Consider the following 20,115-nt stretch of genomic DNA (forward strand, 5'->3'; position numbering starts at 1 on the left):
CAACAAAACTTGCACGTATCCCTCATTCTGCATAGTGAATTGTGATGAGATATAAAGATAAATAGGCAGAGAAAAGAAAGGAAGCTTTTGAGGAACACTAAACATAATGGGCCTGATTTCTTAAAGCTCTCCAAGGCTGGACAGGATACACTTTCATCATTGAAGCTGAGTGATCCAGCAAACCTGGAATTAATCTGGTCCTGGCTTGAAAACTTTTGCTAACAAATAGCAAATGACTGTTAAGAAATCCATTGCAGGTTTGCTGGATCACCCAGCTTCACTGATGAAAATGAATCCTCTCTAGCCTTGGTGAGCTTTAATAAATCAGGTCCAATGACAATTACATTTGCATTACCATTTCTACCTTGGGTATAGTAAGAGGCATTCTTCCCAATGCTCACCAAACTAATGTAATATGAGTTGTGGATATAGTAAATATAGCAGAAGTTCCCTGAATACCTGAATGTTTTTTTCAAATGGTTCCCCCATATTAAAAAGGTCCATAAACTCTGCTTTAGAGAAACTCCAAGCTGCAGGCAGTAAGCAGAATGATGACCCTATTAACTAAAAAGCAGAAAATATTTTCTATGCACACATTTGTCTTCACTTTGATTGCACTTACCTAAATCAGAATCAGTCAGGAGGTTCAGCATGTTTCCTGCCTGGGCATCAATGTTGAAGCAGACATCTGTCTTGCTCTTTGGTAAGTTGATGATGAAATGTGGATCTGTATCAACTGTAAAACAATTATCAGTGTTCATATGCTGGTAATGTTATGTATTCTTACTCTTTATGGTACAGATGTCATTAATCACTGTTTATATAAATTCTGTCTTCTAGAGTAGGGAATATCTTAAAATAAAATAATATGTGTTTTAACTTTTTTGCACAGAATATTTATTTTACTTTCCTAGACAATACCTCATTTTCATCATGTAATCACCCTCCCTGGTTGCAATGTGGGGTATCAGGGATCTGAATCTAAATGGTGCATCCAATTTTTATTTGTTATTCATAGAGATTATTTTTAAAATTGCTTAGGGGGAAGGTGGTTGTAGGCAGACTAAAATGTTATAAGAATATAGCTCCTCAAAACATTTAACATAACTACTTTAATACAAGTCCACAAATAACCTGCAGAGATCCAGAAACCTTTAATTAATCAGGCAATATACAGACAACTGGAAATCCGTTCAATGATCAAACTACTGTATATTGGTCAAATCAGACTTATTGCTGTGGTTTGCTGCTTAATGGAGCTGTGTGCTGATAGTCATGCCCATATACTACACTAAATTACACTAAAACATAAGCAGATGTATATTTACCACAAGTTGGAGTTGGAGTTTTTCCATTCTGGCATGGCGGTTTGGTCACAGTAATTGATTCAGTTTGCCCTTTTGCCTCTAAGCTGGTAGTATTCACAGGTACAATAATGGTTGGTGCAAGCTGTAGCAGGTGTGCTTGAGGAGGACGAGCAGGTTGAGGAGTAGGCTTTGTGGCTAGTGTTGCTACCGGGGAAAAATATAAAGCATTAAATACTGACTGCAGTAATATCAGAGTGTTAAAGAAATCTTCACCAAGACCATTTTCTACTCTGTTTAAGGTAAAACACCACGGACACAGAATATTGTTGTGGTGCCCAATGGCCACCAACATAAATGGCATTTCACCATTGACCATCAATACAGGTAGTCCCAGGTACATACGAGCGAGGGACTGTAGGTTTGTTCTTAAATTGAATTTGTACGTAACTCGGAACAGGTACATTATTTTAATACCTAACTATTTATTTAAACTTTACTGTGAGTTAATCACAAAGCAAAAAAAAAAAAACTTAATGGAGCCTAGACGGTCATTACCTTCTGGAGCAAGCTGTGCTTTGATATGTAAAAGGAAATAACTGCAGAGTTTGTCCTGGTCATTAAAGAGTTACAAGATGTTGAAGAAGAGCTCAGCCCTCTACGATCACCCACAACCTCAGCTGTGATTAGCAAAAGACTTCTTCTGCAAGTCATGCAAACCCACCCCCCCATCAAGTCGGGAAGCCCTGTTCATATCTAGGAGACGTCCGTATGTCAGATGTACTTAACTGGGACTACATGTGTAAGGAAATCTATACTGATGGCCGCCAGCGTTTGGGGAATGTCACCTGAGACTAGCAATGTAAGGGGGTTCAATATTGACCAGAAATGCAAGGAAAGGGGGAGAGCACACAACGGGGTGCCGCTCCATCGTTGTACATGTAATGGTGTACAGTATTTAAGGTTTAACATAAGTATCCAGATGGTGACTTTTTACACCACAATCTAAAAGCTACTCCCTGTGCACTCCGCCCTCATATTCATCTAAGGACGTCCAAAGTGCAAAATCAGCAATAGTTACTGGTGTTCATTGTCATACTAGTAAAATTGTAAAAACTATTCTCACTTGGACAGCATGCTCCTTTGAGAATATTTGGGGTATCTGCCAACATCCTTTCCTTTCCATCCTCACTCTCGATCAGCAGTGATGTGAAAGGAGTCACTAAATGATGTGTGATTGACAGTTGCATTATTCTGTTGGTAAGTGTCCTCTTGGTTTCTGCTGTAGCTGCTAAATTCCTGTAGTAGAAATAAACCAATTATAAATTATGACAAACATTTTGAAATATACCTGAGTATAAACCAGATTTCTTCTCTCATAATGCTGTTAGAAAAAGAATGTTGGTTTACATTTGAGTCACACCAGTAGATGGCGCTTTGTCATCATGTAAAGTGTGTAACAAACTCTTGTAGTTGGATAGAAGAAACATAAGTTTGTTATAGACTTTAAAAAGGCACTTTTAAACACAGCACCACTACATAAAAGATCTTTTAGGAGCATGTAACTCAACATTACCAGCACAAATTACAAACCACTTTAATTTTTATTGACATTTCTATTAATTACTGTTGTGAATGTTATCAGTAAAAGCCACCCTTTGTGCCCTAGGTTTATATTTGAGTCAAAGCATTTTCCTGCATTTTTCAGGTAAAAAAAAGGAACAATACTAATGTAACACATATTTTTCAATAACTCCTACAACAGAAAACACTGTATTCTGAAAAGTGTATGTTTTAATAGACAATTGGTAATTCAGATTTGTAATAATGTGATTCAAGATATTTGTTATTGTTGAGACACGTTGATAGCTAATTTGTATTAAATTTATTTGACTCTCATTTAAAAAATGTACAATATATTAAATTTTTCTTTAAAGTTATATTTTACCTTTCTGTGCATTGATAGTTATCTTTATGCCCCTATCGACACCTTTGCTAGGAGCTACCCATGCTACCCATGTCTGAAGCTTCTGGTTTTTGAACAGCGAGATAACTAGAGGCATTGGGCATGATTTATTAAAGCTCTCCAGGGCTGGAAAAGATACACTTTCATCGGTAAAGCTGGGTGATCCAGCAAACCTGGAATGGATCTGGTCCTGGACTGAAAATATTTGCTTATAAATAGCAAATTACTTAATTACTTTTAAGAAATCCATTCCAGGTTTGCTGATTCACCCAGATTCACTGATAAAGGTGTATCTTCTCCAGCCTTGGAGAGCTTTATTAAATCAGGCCCATTGAACCTTCAGCCTTTTCCTTACCTCTCAGCTAATAGCTGGTTGATGGTCAGCTGAGCCCAGTATTGTTTGGCAAAATCAGGGAAGGCATGCTTGCTTTGTGCAAAGAATTCATTCAGGGATTCAACTTCTGTTATTGTATCCATTAAGAACTGTACATCCTCCTACAAATGATACAGATATTTAATATTTATTGCTGAAATATACTTTGCCTGTACTTTTTCATCATATAAAAATGTCTAGAATTGTGTGCACTTATCAGGGGGTTTTTACTATGAAAAGGTCTTAATGAAAAACATGGAAGTTTTTTCCCTTTAAGGTACAGATAGCTCCTCGCGCATGCGCGGTCCGGAGACCGTAGATTTAGTGGTCCATGAGCTCCAAAAGGTTATGGACCACTGCTGTAACTGGGTCATTTATGTAAGTAGTAAATAACTCATGTCATAAATATGAATACCATCATTGTACATTGCAAATCGGTGATGGTATACAATTAGAAATGGGTTGAAAACATGCAGAACCTTTACTAATATTTCCTCCTGGTGTCCAAAAAACTAAGTAAATAAAAAAAATACACTTCACTATTTATTTCTCTTTATAATTCATTTGAATCAATGACAAACGAATTGAATTACAATGAACACCTACAGCAGAAGTTGCAGTTATCAAGCTTTCGACCTTTGATGTCTTCTCTGTGTCAACTTTACCCGCAACAACAATTTCATCACCTCCAAAATAGTGGTGGAAGCGGCTGTTGGTCACATCTGAAATTCCATTTACCGGGTATTCGAAAATAATGTCTTTCAGCAGTGGAGTGGAAACTTTTTTATAAAATTCCTAGAACACAGGTATTGTTGGAGATTAAAGGTCACAGTTCACACATTATTAATAAATACAAATCAACAAGCACATAACCATATATGAGTAATATATATATATAATTTATATTCAAATGTTTTTGTATTTAAAAGGTTTGTTTATGCTGTCAGCCCAATGTTTGTGGCTGAACACTAGAGGGCAGCACAGCAGCTGTAATATCAACGTCCTGCCTATAAGAGAACTACATGTCCCAGAATTCCTTGCATAGTGTATTATGAATGTGGATGTTTACATCTGTAGTCTCAGCTCTCTACTGCACAATGGGGTGGCTGCAAATGAAGATAACCTTAATGTAGCATGACTTGTAGCCACAGACTTTAAGGATATGCAGCTCTCTGCAAAGGATATAAGGTATTTATGTGAACTGAAGAAATGTATCAATTATGACATAATACAAATATGGTTAATAATTAATCTTAATTAAATCTTGGACTTTGAAAACAAATAAATCTGGCTGGGGAAAAAGTAACAGCTAATCCAACCCAGATAATTTTTTTCTCCTTTTATTCTAGGGGATTGCTGGCAGGATTTGTGGTTGTGTATACTGTACATACATACATCTATTGTTTCCCAACCTGCTGAGAGAGCTAAAATGTGGTACTGTTTTTGTAGGAAGTAGAATAACAAAGGCCTAGATCTAAAAACAATTGGGTCAATCAGACCATAAAAATGTTTGGAACAACCTACATAAAAATATTCTAATAGCTCTACCTAAAATATGTGATTGGAGGAATATGGTGGGTGTGATTGCTGTTTTAATAACTGTTTTCTGCAGGTTTCACTAAGTCAAAACAGAAATGCAGAGACAATAAACCTTTAGCTGGGCTGCTGTATCTTTGTTTCCAAAGATTCTTTGAGCCAGTCCATGATTCTCCTGGGCAAGTCGTTCTAAGAAGTCATAGTCTACATCAAATCCAATGCCAAGGGAATGAAGGGAGAACTCATCACGATTGTTTGCCTTCACATTCTTCAGGATCTTAGACAATTTCAGTTCACCTAGTAGAATAGAAACGTGTACATGTGTTTGTATACAGAGAAATTCAACTATATAAAAGTCAGCATGTTTTTGCATGAGTTGTCATGTTTTAAAGCCCAAATTGCCTATAGACCCTGTTCAGGTAATACAACGATATGTATCATAAATACAGTCCAGAATATTAATGCATTCTATTTGCTGGCATTTACAGCTAATCCTATTGTAGAAAGAAAACTATTATTGTCATTACAATCTGCTTATAATAATGTAGGGACTAAGTGTCTACACTTTGCATTTATATATATGCTTGCAGAAAATACTTTTATCTTACCTACAGTTGGATCTCCGTCTGAAACCAGCACGATCAAAGAAACTGAATTGGGTTCCAACATTTTGTGTTCACTGGCTTCTTTCAGTATAAATACAGCTCTGAGAAGGGCTTCATTGATATTAGTACCTGTCAAAATATTTACACAGCATTACATATTTCACATATACTTTTACTTATATACTTTGACATTGTACACTACATATTACAACACTGGGTGTTAACTAATTAGTTACTAAACTATAAGATTTTTGTATATAAATCTTTTCTAAACTTGTATTGTTCAGCAATAAGATATTCAGCAAGGATATACAGTCTTATATTTTGCAGGTAATACAAATAACTAGTGTGTTATTTATTTAATTGTGTTTAATGTGTTGTTTAAATAATAACTAAAAACTATAGTATGTCAATACCCAATACCTCTACCTTAATCTAAACAAACCTCATTAAAAATTTCAAACTTAAACAGCCCCCAAAGAAAAATAAATACCTCGATATCACACAATAATGGATAGATTTACCAACAAAGTTTAAGCGGTTCACCTTGCAAGGGTGAAAATTCTAGACACCGATGAAAAAATAAACTCTAGTTTAAACACTATTTTCCTTTATGGAACTTTTTTTTTTTTTTTAAAGAACACACTAGACACACTCGTAAATTACAATATTGTGACAAGGTTTACATTTTTTTATATTTATATTTGTGATTTAGAATAAAAATTAGCATTGGGTGGCATTTGTGGACATGCAGAATGTTTACCTCCAATAGCCTGAATATTCTGGACATATCTCTTAGCACTTTCCTTCTCAGTGGGTGATGCATAGACAAGCTCATCTTTCCAGCATCGGATGTTGTGGTTGAAGTCAACAATACCAAACTGATCATCAGGTCGAAGATCATCCAAAATAGCTTTCATTGCTTCAACTGTCTGTAGAAAACACCATACATTGATATTAAATGCTTTGAAAGTCAAACACATGCTGTCCTCTCTTAGGGACTCTTGTGGCAGGATTTCCTTGTTGTAATTTGTACCTTGCCCCCCTTTTACTGCACATCCCTTTTTTCCTTAATAAAAGTATATTGAACAGTGCTAATGAAATGGTAAGACAGCATGATAGTGCTGTCATGTCAAGACCAGCATGATACTTTAAAACTGTATGAAATGCCCACCACCTACCTGTTTCATCTTAATTCCCCACATGGAGCCACTGACATCAATAACAAATAAAATATTCTTTGGCAGTGGAGGCTGATTTTCTGGAGCAAAGAAATGGAGGAAGTATCCATTGAACACCTGATATAGAGAAATTATAAAAATATTGTGTTATCATGTACAGTTGTGTGCTGTGACATAAACAATACACTAATTTCTTCAATCTTTTTTGGGGACTCTTTTCTGGGCCAGAAATGCTTTAATGTTAAAATGTAATGCTTCATATGTTTAATGACATGCACTTCTCCTGATGTTGAAGTTCTTGCTATGCTGTTATTCTTTACCAATAACTATTGCATCCAATATAAATATAAAGAGAGTATGGCAATACATATAAAGTGCATTCTTATGTTATCATACAGCATGTGGAATAAACATTACTTTATCACAAGATATTAAAACAACAGTGTCTGCTACACTATTGGAGTTTGTTAGTTTTCAGACTGTTCATTTAGGAAGGTTATTATTCTGCAAGGGATAACTTCTTTAGGTTAGTGAAGAAGCTAAAGCCCTGCCAACTGCAGCCATCCAATCATATGCAAGAAAAAAAATCATGATTTTTTTCCTTATGGTTGGGATTTCTTTGCAAAATGAATAAACACAAGTTCATGGAATTATCATTTAAAGAGTGGCAAATCCCTTTGCTAAGTGAACAGCCTAAAATTCTGATAGTAAATCAACACCATTGTGTCTTCATCCAATTCTTTAATTTGCAGCTGAGTTTTTTCAACAGTTTGTGTTGTACTTTACCATTTTTTATATACTTGATATACCATCTGCCAAGTATGGAGAGCAGAACATTTGTCCTAACTTACCTGGAGCTGACTAGATTTCTCCCTGCTAACATCATATTTCACACTAAGTCTTCCATCCACTGCAGTAGTTGGACAGACTGGACATTCACGCTGCTCATCCACCGTTGGTCTGAAGGTTATGTGAGCCTGTGGAAGTGTAAAATATCATTAATAAAAGCAGTAGCAGTGATAGAGGTGCTTAAATCTTTCATAACTAACAGAACGTATGGACCATTTATCAGAGAAATATTCCCTTATTAAAGATATGCCAGTTTGTTAGCATGTTGTAAATATTGTAAATGCTTCTAGCTGGCTGCCTCCTCCTGTTATCAGGAAGTTCTTCTTGCATACAGCGGAAGGAGTCACCACTCATAGGTGCAATTGGCACCCATAAGGAGGATTTTTGCACAGGAATAAATATCTGGAAATGTAGAGTTTAGGGAAGCAATGGGTTTGTGTGAATAGAACCTGTGTAACCTGTCGTCCAAGGCCTAGGGCTTAGGCTGATCAGGGCCTTTGCCTTGCTATCCATGGGGTCGACATGTGTCAGAGGCCTAAGCTAGTTAGTTACCCCCCTGAAGGAGGAAGCCTGCTTACCAATGTTAGAGGACAAGATCCTGCAATTTTGCTCAGATGCCAGGACTATCAAGAGTGAAGCTACTCTATGGGCATTGAAGAAGACTATCTGTGGCAACTGATTACAGCTTAGTGAACTTTACTAGGAGAAGGAGGATGAACAAGGGCACTTGAAAAGACTAGGCCTGGGAATACTTACCCCCATGGATCATGATTTAAGTAGCTTATGGTAGCTCCTTTACACCATCCCTCTCCTTATACTTTATGAAGTTCAATAAACCCACATTATCTTCAGAATCAGCCTGTGTGTGGGTTATTGCCCCACCAGAAGAGTGAACTAACAGAAGTTCAGCAGCTTCTACGAGGTTTATTTTACTTAAAGTGGAACTAAACTTAAAATCCAAAAATGACACTTACCTTTATTTCTTCAGACACCTCAATTCCTCCAGCCATATCCTCGACTCAGTCCCCTGTTGTTCTGAAATCTGCTAATGTTCCTTCTGTCTTCTTCTGGCTGCATCACCTGAACTGCACATGCGTGAGATTGGCATTTTTCCCCATTGCAGGAAAAAGCCCTGCAATGTGGATGCACAGAAGAAGCATACTTGACGTATGTATCCCAGGAGGTTCTGCACTCCCATTCAGTCTTTACCCCCACAGTAAAGACAGAATAGAAGGGGCTTCCCCTTTTTTTTTAAAGGTGGAAGAACCAATTTCTTTTACCTTATATAAAAGTGGTTATCTACAATTTTATATAAACTAAAAATTTTGGTGATACGTCCACTTTAAGTAATCAAAACTCACAAGAGTTTACCTACTACAGTACTTATGTAAAAATGTAATGAATTTAGTTATTACCTTCTTTTCACTCTTGTCTTTTTTAACAAGATTAGAAAATTTATCTGAAATTGTTTGCACCACATTAACATTGCCAAGACCTTCTGGTTCCAAAATGTAAATATCCACCTAAAAAGAGAAATAAAAATATAAACCAAATTAATTTCCATAAATTACTAAATATTAGCTGAATGCAACTATCTTTTCGCAATTTTATAGCCTCTCTTACGTCAAAGTGTTTTGCTATTCTTCCCGGCTGTAGATAGAGAACATGTTCATAGGTTCCAAGTTTTCTCTGAAGGGCTTCTTGATAATGAATTTCAAACTGAACTTTGGTTCCTCCTGGTACATTTAAATCAGCTTTGAAGTTTTCCATATCAAGGGAATTACTTCTGTCAATTACAATATTTAAGAATGTCAACCTAAACACATTAACTTGCTGTTAACTAAGCTTTTCTGTTATTACGCCATGGGGTCTGTTTTTAAAACAGAATCTACTTTTCTTCTGACTGAGAGAGCCTGGACATAGGAGACCCATAAATACTCTATTTAAGCCTGCCAAATTTGAATAGACAAGATAGTCTCTGCTATAGACATTTTAGTAGGCTCATTGATTATTTACACCATAGAGCAGAGCATTGTCACCCTACAACAAGAAGTGTCTAAACAAAGACTGTGATGGTATCATTGATAGGTATTATTTAACAAAAAAAAATAAAACAATGGGTACTTTTAGTTGACATTTGATTTGATATGATGATTGGATTTGAAGTGAAGCAAAAATAAAATGTACTTCCCACTGAATAATACTTTATCATTTGTGAAAACATTGGATGCACTGCTATTATTAATATTAGCCTGTATTTATATAGCGCCAACATATTACATAGCGCTGTAAAAAGTCCATAGTCATGTAACTAGCTGTCCCTCAAAGGGCTCACAATCCAATGTCCCTACCATTATTAATATTGTCTAAGGACAATGTTTGAGGGAAAGCCAGTTAACCTAACTGCATGTTTTTGGGATGTGCAAGGAATATTAATAATAACTGGAATACCCGGAGAAAACCCACGCAGACACTGGGAGAACATACAAACTCCTTGCAGGGAGAATCTTGGCCAGGGTTTGAACCTATAACCTTGTGCCGCAAAGGCCCGAGTGCTTACCACTAAGCCAACCATGCCGATAAATATTAAGTGGAAGTACACATGTATTGTGTGTGCAAAGCATTCTCTCAGAAAGTAATCAAATTGGAAGGGCTGAATGTTGCATATACATGTTCAGTGTGTTGGGGTCACTTAGCAGTCAATTTTATTTGAGAGCAAATCTAATAACAGATCTATTCCTAAGACATGCCCAGCCTAAGACATCGATTCTTATTGTGTCTACATATAAAGGAAGAAAGATCAGCATGGTAGAATCTGGACCTAATTTTCCCTGGTCCATTCATAATAACTGAAAAAAGTTTAGGCTTGTAATAAGGTGAAGAACAATAAGCCATCTAATCAACTGAAACCCACTGGAACATACCTAAAATAACCCTATTTAATGTACAGCTCTGCGTAATATTTTGGCGCTATATAAATCCTGTTGATTATTATTATTAATAATAATAATAATAAAAATAATAATAATATACGTTTGACTAAGCTAAATTGTTGAAAGATAACTTCTTAGGTCCAAGTCTTCTGTAGGAACTTAGCAGGAATCCTTTGATTGTCTGAAGATTTATATATTTTTATTCTAAATTCACAATTTTCAGGATGAATTAGGATGATGTTACTAACCTCAGTAAACCTGCTGATTTTCCTCTTGCTCTTGCTTTAGAATAAAGACCTCTGGCCTCTGACTTCTCTTTAATTGAACCACTAAATGTGATTCCATTAACATTCCTTAGGAAAAAAAATACATGTATAATTATAAAAATATGTAGTATAATGTTTCAACTGATATGATAAAAGTAATAATTTTAAATTAATTAAAAAATATACCCTTTCTGTTAAATCCACATTACTAATGATGCTTCATGCGATACACTAAATGTTTGTAGATTATCCAGTCATGATTGTGAAAAGTCACATCAAAAAGTCCCTAATACAAACAAGAGAATAAGCTAAAATGTTCTGATATATTTGATTGCTAAACATTATTAATCTCTGCCTGGCGGATCCTTTGTACCAGATTTTTACATCCCTATTTTTTGTGTATTTTTTTTGTATTTTTAGGTAAAAAACAGAATACAGAAAACAGAACAAAATCTTACATTGTAAAATTATTGATGAATGCCCCCTTGGGAATCTGAATGTCAAATGAAAGGCTCTGTGAATGTGGAGCAGTGTTCACCACTTTGCTCTGTATCATGGTATTGACAAAATGGGATGTGATTGTAGATTCCACTTTGTAGCTGTACAAGGAGATTGAGTTCTTAGATGGAACCTGTAGGAACAAAGACATCAAACATTTTATAAGGTAATCACAATAAGGGAGTGATCAGGAACTTGTTTTAGCTTTTCCACAATCACATAGCATGAGCTTTCCTTTCTAACCAATTAATTGTGTTAACAGTGCCATGTCTTCTCATCTTAAAGAAGAAAACTACAAAATAGTTTCTAAGGAGCAACAGTTGTTTTATTGACTTTTTTCTTTGTGAGTGTGACGTGTAATGCATAAATTATGTTTTAATTTCTTTCCTTTATACACTTATGGTACATACTTGGTGATTCTGCCTATAATACATACGTTTTAGCCAAGCGTTGCAACACACACTAACTAAGCTGAGGAGCAGCATTCCCCAGGTCATTTTTGAAAATGAAAAAAATAAAAGGGAATATATAGGAGAAGTTTATTTTAAGGCAATACAGTAGACATATGTAAACTATGTGGGGTTATGAATGGATTGTTTATCTTAGCCCTACTATTATCGGCTTTAGGGAAGTTTTACAAGATATGTAAGAAATTGGAACCAATTAGGTGCAGCACTTTGATTTCATTCCACTGGTTATATTGTCACAGTGGCAATACTTTCAAGTAATGGCACTGTGATATTACAACAAATCTTTTTTGGGCCTCTATTTCTAAGGAATAAATTAACTACCATACAAATGCTTGGTAGTCTTCTTTGTTGATGGTCAAAGAACTCATATTTTCCCTGTAGTCGGTGTCATTGACCTTGCAGTCAGAAAAGCAGCCTAATGGTTATCTTACATTGACCTTGCATGCTCAGCAACAATACATACCTCAATACCATCATCCCCAAATGTTAGACTTCTCTATAAAAAAAGAAAAAAGATTTTAAATATCTTTCTTTGATCTTAATCCCGTAGATAATCTGAAGTCAAATGCCTATGTTTTACAGAAGAGTGTCACACATAATTATTACACTTTATCATTAAATTATAATTAATCAATTGTAGATTACATAAATATCTGCCTTCATTAAATGTAAAGCTGTACATAAAACACTATATATATAATATATTATAAAATACAATACTATTTCATTTTAGGTAAAATATGTCATAGTACACATTTGTAATACATTTTTTCCGTATATTGAAAAAAACTATCATCAAGGGATAAACCTGTAATGTACGCCTGGCATTACATTTTAGTAATGCTCTTGATATACATAATTCAAAGTAAGGTTTTTTTGCCCAAAGGATTCATTTGGGATTTGGGATTTTGGGATTAAAACTCCTGATAGATCTTTACCACAATGAGGAGATGGTCCTTTGCTTTCTATTCTTTTAAAGCCATAAACAAATATGGGTATGGGGTGGACATTGGGGCAGGAACACATGGACAGCGATGCAAAAACATTCACAATTAGCACATCACAAAGAACAGGGGCCAGCACTGATCCTGCTAACTATAACCCATTATGGCAGTCAGATTAAGGTTTAAGCGTTAGGGTTAATTTATAAACTTTAACAAAAAACACATGTTCAGGGGCACAAAATGAAAAAACATCTATAAGGTTGCTATCAACTTTATTTTGGGCAGAAAAGAAAGGTAATGCATTTTCAAAATGGGAAGTACTTGTAAATTGTTTACATCTGAAATGCAATATAAAGTGTTTGTAAAGTACTGTAAAGTGTAGATATCTTAACTCAATAAAAAGTGAAATAACAGGGTTAACATATCAAAATGCATATATTAGTTGTAGAAAGATGCCATGTGCTATATTACTGAATTATTTCATATAAATCCATGAGAAAGTTATCTGCACCCAGGCAACCTAATATTATTTTTTTTGTGCTAAAATGTTGCAATTGTGTGATTTCGTGCTTTATTAGTTCCAACAGAACATGATGTGACACATGCTTGTAGTCTTCCACTAGCTTATTATACATTTTCCCATAATGTGCATTACAGGGTTAACGTCCATGCTTTAGGTTGATGTCACGTAGATGTTCCAACAGCTTCTGCTCCGTGTTAAATTTTTTTATTAATTTAGAATGCTGTATTAATAATCTTTAAATATTATTTCTCTACAATGTTACCAGTATCAGACAATCTAATGCATTTCATTTTTAAACGTTCTGGAACTGCTGTCATCATAAATATGTGGTCACTGACTTTGCCTGCCAAGTGTCTGATAAATGTGTTCAAAACAACAATTCTATTCATGGTGGCAGAGATCAGATGTACAACTCAACCACTATTTGCTTGACCTAAAATGTTGCAATTGTGTGATGTTGTGCTTTATTAGTTCCAAAAGACATTTCATACAAAAGAACATGATGTGACACATGCTTGCAGTCTTCCACCAGTTTATTATACATAAGTAATCTAGATGTTTGTTCCAGTTCCACATCCATCATGGTGTGTGCATGTTGTGAAGGTATTTACAAAAAGATATGATAGAACTATGTACATTGTGCTATAAGTTCAAGACCAACTATACGTGACATTGTGCAAGAAGTTTTATTTGCACATCAGCAGATATGAGTTCATACTATGTTATTCAGGTTAAAGATTACAGTATGTCCTCCAAAGTGCATGAAGATCTGTCTTACATGTAAATCTATAGATAAAGGCAAAAAAATTGTTATTTTTTAGCAGCAGTTTACTTTAATATAGTGTCATTTTATCTACCAAAATGAGAATTATTGTCTAGCTGTCATTGGCTAAATAATGAATAATAATGTCAAATAATGATACTATAATGCACAGTAGTTTAGCAATAAAGCCAAATATGATATTACAGGGATATTTTATAAATAAAGAGCATTAAGATCATACTAATATGTTTTATCCTCAGTTGTTGGACTGGTAAAATATAAATTACCTAGCTTTGTCACTGATCACTGGAATCATTTTAATTCAGATTATCAGTTTTTTTATGTCCCTGTTTCCAATATTTCCCACAATAAAGGAGGTCTATCAGTCAGTATTTTACCTAAAGAGGATGTTTTTTTTTGACAAAACAGTTATGTTTAAATACATATCAAGCCAAACACACACATAGAGGGGGTTTATTTCTGACTGTGCGCCTGTTGGAGAGTTATTCTTTCTTCCTGGCTGGTTAATGTTGTCAGAAAGAGTCTGATTAAAGCCTATGTAATCCACTTAACCTGGAATGGATTTCTTAAAAATCATTTGCTAGTAGTTTTTAATCTTAGGAAAGATTCTAGATTTGTTCACCCAGCGATTCTGTATTCCTGATTGGATCACTCAGATTCTCCCAAAATAGTCTATCTTCTCCAGTATTAGAGAGCTTTAATAAATCAGGCCCAATGTGAGGGTAGAGTTTTGTAACAAGTCCTGGACACAGGATGCTAATCCTACTCACACTATCCAAAATCAAGAAGAAGGTTTTGATTCAATATATACTTTAAATGACAAGTCTAACAAAAGTAAAATAAAAACTTGTCACTTTCAATCAATTTTTTTGATTCAGTCATTGACTGAACATTGATCAGGAATGCCGATTGTTGTGTCAGTCTCACACATGTGGGAGCAATGCTTTAGTGATTGGTGGGTGATTGACAGCCAAATGCAGAGCTCTATACTTCATCAAACTATGTGCTGATCTCTGATTGATATCAAGGGATTTATGGCATTATTCCGGTGAATGATCAGTTTTGGGGAACATTGATTTTAATCTGATGATGCAACCATTTACCAGTATTTTGCAGGCTAATTCCTTTCCTGCTTTATCCAAAGCTATATATAACAATTTGGCTGGTGTTGTGTTTGCATTGAATTTAAAATGCTCCACCATATATAAGAAAAAATGTATGCAAACAGAATATGGGAGTCCATGGTCATTGTCAGACTGTCTGCTGATCAAATGGATTCAATGTATTCCCATTCAGCAACCATTTAGTATGTAAATCAGGAATGGACTTCATTGTATCTGGAGAGATTGGGAAATAGTACATTCAGATAAAGGAGTTTACCAGTTGCAAACTACATATTTCTCTTTCCATTAAGTATATCTTAACCTATTGCAGCTGACCAGTTCTTAGATGCAGTGGTTGCATTGTGATGTCTTTGTACCTGGTGATCCTGCCAGCAACACAATTCCTGTTCTAATATGACAATGCATCTGCGGAGGTGCAATATGGTCATTTTGATTTTTGCTATGAAAATCTTCCCTTTTCATCATCTCCATTACTTAAAGAGAATGTGTTTTTTGGTTCACAAATGAGTGTTGGGAAAACTGGTAACCTTGTTTGATCAGTTTAGTGCACAGGGAGTTACATGGATTTCTGGTAAGATAAACAGGTCACAGAAAATGTGCTAAGCATAAAATATGAAAGGTAATCCACTCACATCCAAAGACTAATAAGCTGCAATATTTACATTGTTGGTAATATATTTAGATATATTTATACACTGAAAAAGACCAAATAAAACAGGAATTTAAATTTATATTAGCAGTTCCTGTACTGGAAAAGCTATGACACTTGTAGACGGTTTGTGCTAATACATCCAGGGATTCTGGGGGCTTCCTAATTCTTTCCAAATTATAAAGTGTAGGTTTACAAAGACTCATGTGTTTAATGTAATAAGATCATTTCACTTTACCTTTATTCTGTCCTTAATGTGGGGTTCAAACTCATTCATGAGTTGTCCAAGATCCTAAAAGAATAAAAACACAAAAGTATATAGTTAATTGTTTTCCAATATCGAGAGTATGATATTTACCTGCAAATACATTCACAGGGGAATTCAAGTATAAAACGTATTCAAACAGATGTATTTGGCACCTGAAATTAGGCTTCAAAAATGTATTATTGTCAATGTTTGACAAAAAATTCTGAAAGAAAAAAAACTAAAGAATTGTAAAATTTAGAGGTCAATGTGAGATACCCCTCTATGTGTTATACTTATTCCTGCCACCTGGGTACATATTTTCTTAGACACTTTTGATTTAGTTTTACCTTCAATTACCTTCTTGGTGTATATATCAGAGATATCAAACTCCAGTCCACAAGTGCCACATATAGGCCAGGATTTTTATATAAACACTCATTATCTGACACTGTAAACTACATCTTACTAAACTTACTTCTGTCTGTTAGAGAAAACTAACTGGTTCCTGGTTTTCAACTAGCGTTAAACACCCTTGGTATATAATACAGACATAAAACATTTCTTTACACAGCATATAGAAATATTCAGACCAGTTTCTGTCTTCAAAAGTATGAAACTATTACTTTGTGACTTGTATGTCCACTATGGCCCATTATAGAATAAGGAACCTGGAAATATGTTTGTGTATTGTGAGAGGAAACTGTTACACCAAGAGGACACCTATAAACACATGGGGAGAATATGCCAACTACAATCATACCAGGACTCTAAAGAAAGTCTATAACTAAGGCCAAGTTCATACACATATCTGGTTCATTTAGGTTTCTTGTGTGTTTTAGGCATATTAAAACTCATACCTATGTAACAAAAATGTACTATATATATTATATCACAATGCAAATAAATACACAATGACAAAACCAAAAACACAAAAAGATCAAAAAACATATGGTATGGCCATTTTATTGTGCCCGTAAAAAAACATTTTTGTCAGAATGCACAATACTACAGCATCAGTGTATAGTCCATAGTATTCTAATTTCCAAACCCCATATTATTATTTTTTTTACACAAAAAAGATTCTGATTCTAGCCTAATTTTTAATGGCAGTCAGTTTTATGGTGGATGATAGACCAGATTGAATGGATTCAGGATTTCAATAAAGTTCAACAGTTAGCGTGCACTTATACATAAGGATAAAATAGTGTGTTTTTAGCCTGTCATAATTTATTTAAAGCAATCTATCGGGACTATCTATTAAGTATCACAACCAGGGTTTCCATTCAGCACTGCATACCGAAATAGTCCAGCTGTGGGTATCAGATGTAGGTCCTGGATGGGAATATCACTGGGCATCATTATTATTATTATTATTATTATTAATATTAATAATAAAAATAATAATAATATTAATGATACATAAATAAGTTCTGCCCCAAAACTGGTACCACTTTCTATCATGCTGCAATGCGAGCTTCTAGAACTGACTGGAATGCAATTTATTATTTAAGCTGGCCAACAGGCTTTTTTTAGTCTGTAATAATTCTCTGTAATCCACAAAAAGATTGTATTTCTCCATCTATAAGATATTGTTAACTGGACTACTGTACATTGTAACTGAGAATTGTTATTGTAGTCAATGTGAGTATGGGCATCAGTATCTAAACTATATGACAATATAACAGAGTAAAGCATCACCAACATGCAACTACAAAAAAATGGCTTTACATAACAAACAAAAACCTTTACATATCTTTTAATGTAAAAACAAAAGTCCTACTGGAGAGAATATCCCTAGACCTGAGCTGGCACCTACATTTACCAGAAGATGATCTGTAATCAATCCAATGCAGACTTCCCAAATGTGCCTAATATTCACCCCTGGGGCTGAAATGGCCTATCCAAGCAGTCAATAAAGGGGACTGTGGGGAAAAGTGGTCAGTATATATTTGAGGGTTAATAGATCCTTAATAAATTATGAAAAGTTTAATTGAGTCAGTCATTTTTTAAGTCTTTGTAGCATTCAAGTACTACAGTAGAGAAATACAAATATTGTTGCCAAATTACCCAGTTCTATTCCAGTGCGTGGGCCATTTGAGTTTATTTCCAAAAAAAAAAAAAAAAAATGGTGACAGGTGGAAAAACCATTGCATTTGATTTTTAAATCCAGCAGAACTTCTGTTCAACAGCTTGTATTGGATTTACACAGAAAAGAGATTTCCATTTTTAATACTTACAGCAGCATCAGGGAATTCCTCAATGTACAGATCAAATCCCCTTATTTCAGTAAAGACTAATAACAGCAGAAGATAAAGGAGATTCCTCATGATTTCCAGTCTTCAGCCAGAGAATCCCTCTGGCATCTAGCAAGAAATTTTTCTTCTAATGAGGCAAAACCAACTTCCTAGACGAGTTTATAACTTCTCTTTTTTCTAAATCTAAAATGATAAACTTTGTTCTGTCCAGTGCAAATATTTGCCAGGTAGAAGAAGTCACAGCTAGGACATGGACTGAGAGGTTGTGTAAACATGCAGTTTTTAGTTTATCATCTAGCGATAACCATGTACAGGGATTGTGTCTTTGCATCTTTTTCCTTTTACTTTGAAGTCGATTTTTGAACTTAACCTTTAAATACACACATTAATTTATAGAAAACAGAACCAGTAAACCTTACAGACCAACAATAAAAATTGATTTACATTTACAAAATTAAAGGAAGGATTCAACCATGTATTGTCAACTTTTAAGCATAATGGGGAATGTATAATGGAATAGGCATCCAGGTGGTAAACCCATTGGTAGATGGCAAATAGGCGGTCACTCTGGGCACTAGAAGAATGTAGAAGTGACTAGAAGAATGTAGAAGTGATGGGAATGGAATCCTTGGGAAATTATGCAGTAGGAAAAGACCTTGGGTTTTTTGGTTTTATTCTTACACTGTAACTATCCCTACCTATGTACCATTACAGGACAATGTAAATATCCAGGGGTTGACTATTATCATAAAATCTTCTTTGCACACAATTTTCTTTTCTTTCTCACCACCCCTGGTTTCTTTACCTAGTTTGGGGGCAAAACTTTTTTCATGCACTCTTTAACTATAAATTTATTTCAATATTTCAGATATCTTCAACTCTGAGCTCCTGTCTTCCATGGTACAATTATTGAAACAAGCCTTCTCCTTGCAGTGGGCCTCTGATTTCATTCATATTCTGGGGATTTGTTCACCCTCCAGGCCTACGGAAAATGTTCTCTCTAAATATTCCCCCTTTCTTTGCTACAAGGATAGCAAACCTAACACAATGGGCTTCTAGTAAATTATCCTAATTTGGGATATGTATATTGAAAATGATGATTATGCCCTCAATGTTGTACCTGCTAGGTTGTACTAGAACAATCTTTTCTACGGGTTGCCTCTCAAGCCTTCCTTGGGCCTTAACTGAATTCCTTGGCCCTATATAACTATCCTAGTGTTGGACATACCTGTGCTTACACTTTACTGCCCCAAAACATTGTATCTCCTGCATCATCTCCAGTGCTCCCAGTCATTGGACACTCTGCGTTCACTCCTACTTTCTCAGATTCACTCCTTGCACAATGGGTGGAGGCACAGAGGTTTCAGATACTACATTATCTGGTCTCTTTAGCACTGGCTGCTCCATAACTCCCAGAGTCATCCACAGCCATCCCACATTTAGGCTTCTGGTGCTCTCTGCAAACGTCCTTTTTCCTCTCTTAGCTCCCCCCTCCTTCTTCATTTATTCGCCCTCATATATGACTTTGGGTCCTATTTGTCATGTCATAATTTTAAGCTTTGTATGCAGATAATTTACTAATTTTAGTGTTCAAACTGACATTGGCCT

At 35.1% G+C, this 20,115-nt stretch overlaps 1 protein-coding gene across 1 annotated transcript in view; it reads right to left on the reverse strand.

Annotated features, from left to right (window-relative positions):
• ITIH2 (inter-alpha-trypsin inhibitor heavy chain 2) overlaps positions 1 to 18,663 on the reverse strand; it is a gene marked incomplete in the record, with an annotated part of 23,900 nt that extends 5,237 nt beyond the window's left edge. The window contains 17 exon segments of the mRNA XM_072401828.1: positions 623 to 736; positions 1,329 to 1,511; positions 2,431 to 2,603; positions 3,626 to 3,765; positions 4,250 to 4,438; positions 5,295 to 5,476; positions 5,788 to 5,913; positions 6,548 to 6,716; positions 6,966 to 7,082; positions 7,817 to 7,942; positions 9,230 to 9,337; positions 9,438 to 9,600; positions 10,996 to 11,100; positions 11,472 to 11,644; positions 12,445 to 12,477; positions 16,244 to 16,297; positions 18,490 to 18,663. Coding sequence (XP_072257929.1) covers positions 623 to 736; positions 1,329 to 1,511; positions 2,431 to 2,603; positions 3,626 to 3,765; positions 4,250 to 4,438; positions 5,295 to 5,476; positions 5,788 to 5,913; positions 6,548 to 6,716; positions 6,966 to 7,082; positions 7,817 to 7,942; positions 9,230 to 9,337; positions 9,438 to 9,600; positions 10,996 to 11,100; positions 11,472 to 11,644; positions 12,445 to 12,477; positions 16,244 to 16,297; positions 18,490 to 18,579 — 2,245 coding nt within the window.
• Between the last annotated feature and the right edge of the window lie 1,452 nt (positions 18,664 to 20,115).

This window comes from Pyxicephalus adspersus, chromosome 2 (genome assembly GCF_032062135.1).
Source record: "Pyxicephalus adspersus chromosome 2, UCB_Pads_2.0, whole genome shotgun sequence".
Classification (NCBI taxonomy): domain Eukaryota; kingdom Metazoa; phylum Chordata; class Amphibia; order Anura; family Pyxicephalidae; genus Pyxicephalus; species Pyxicephalus adspersus.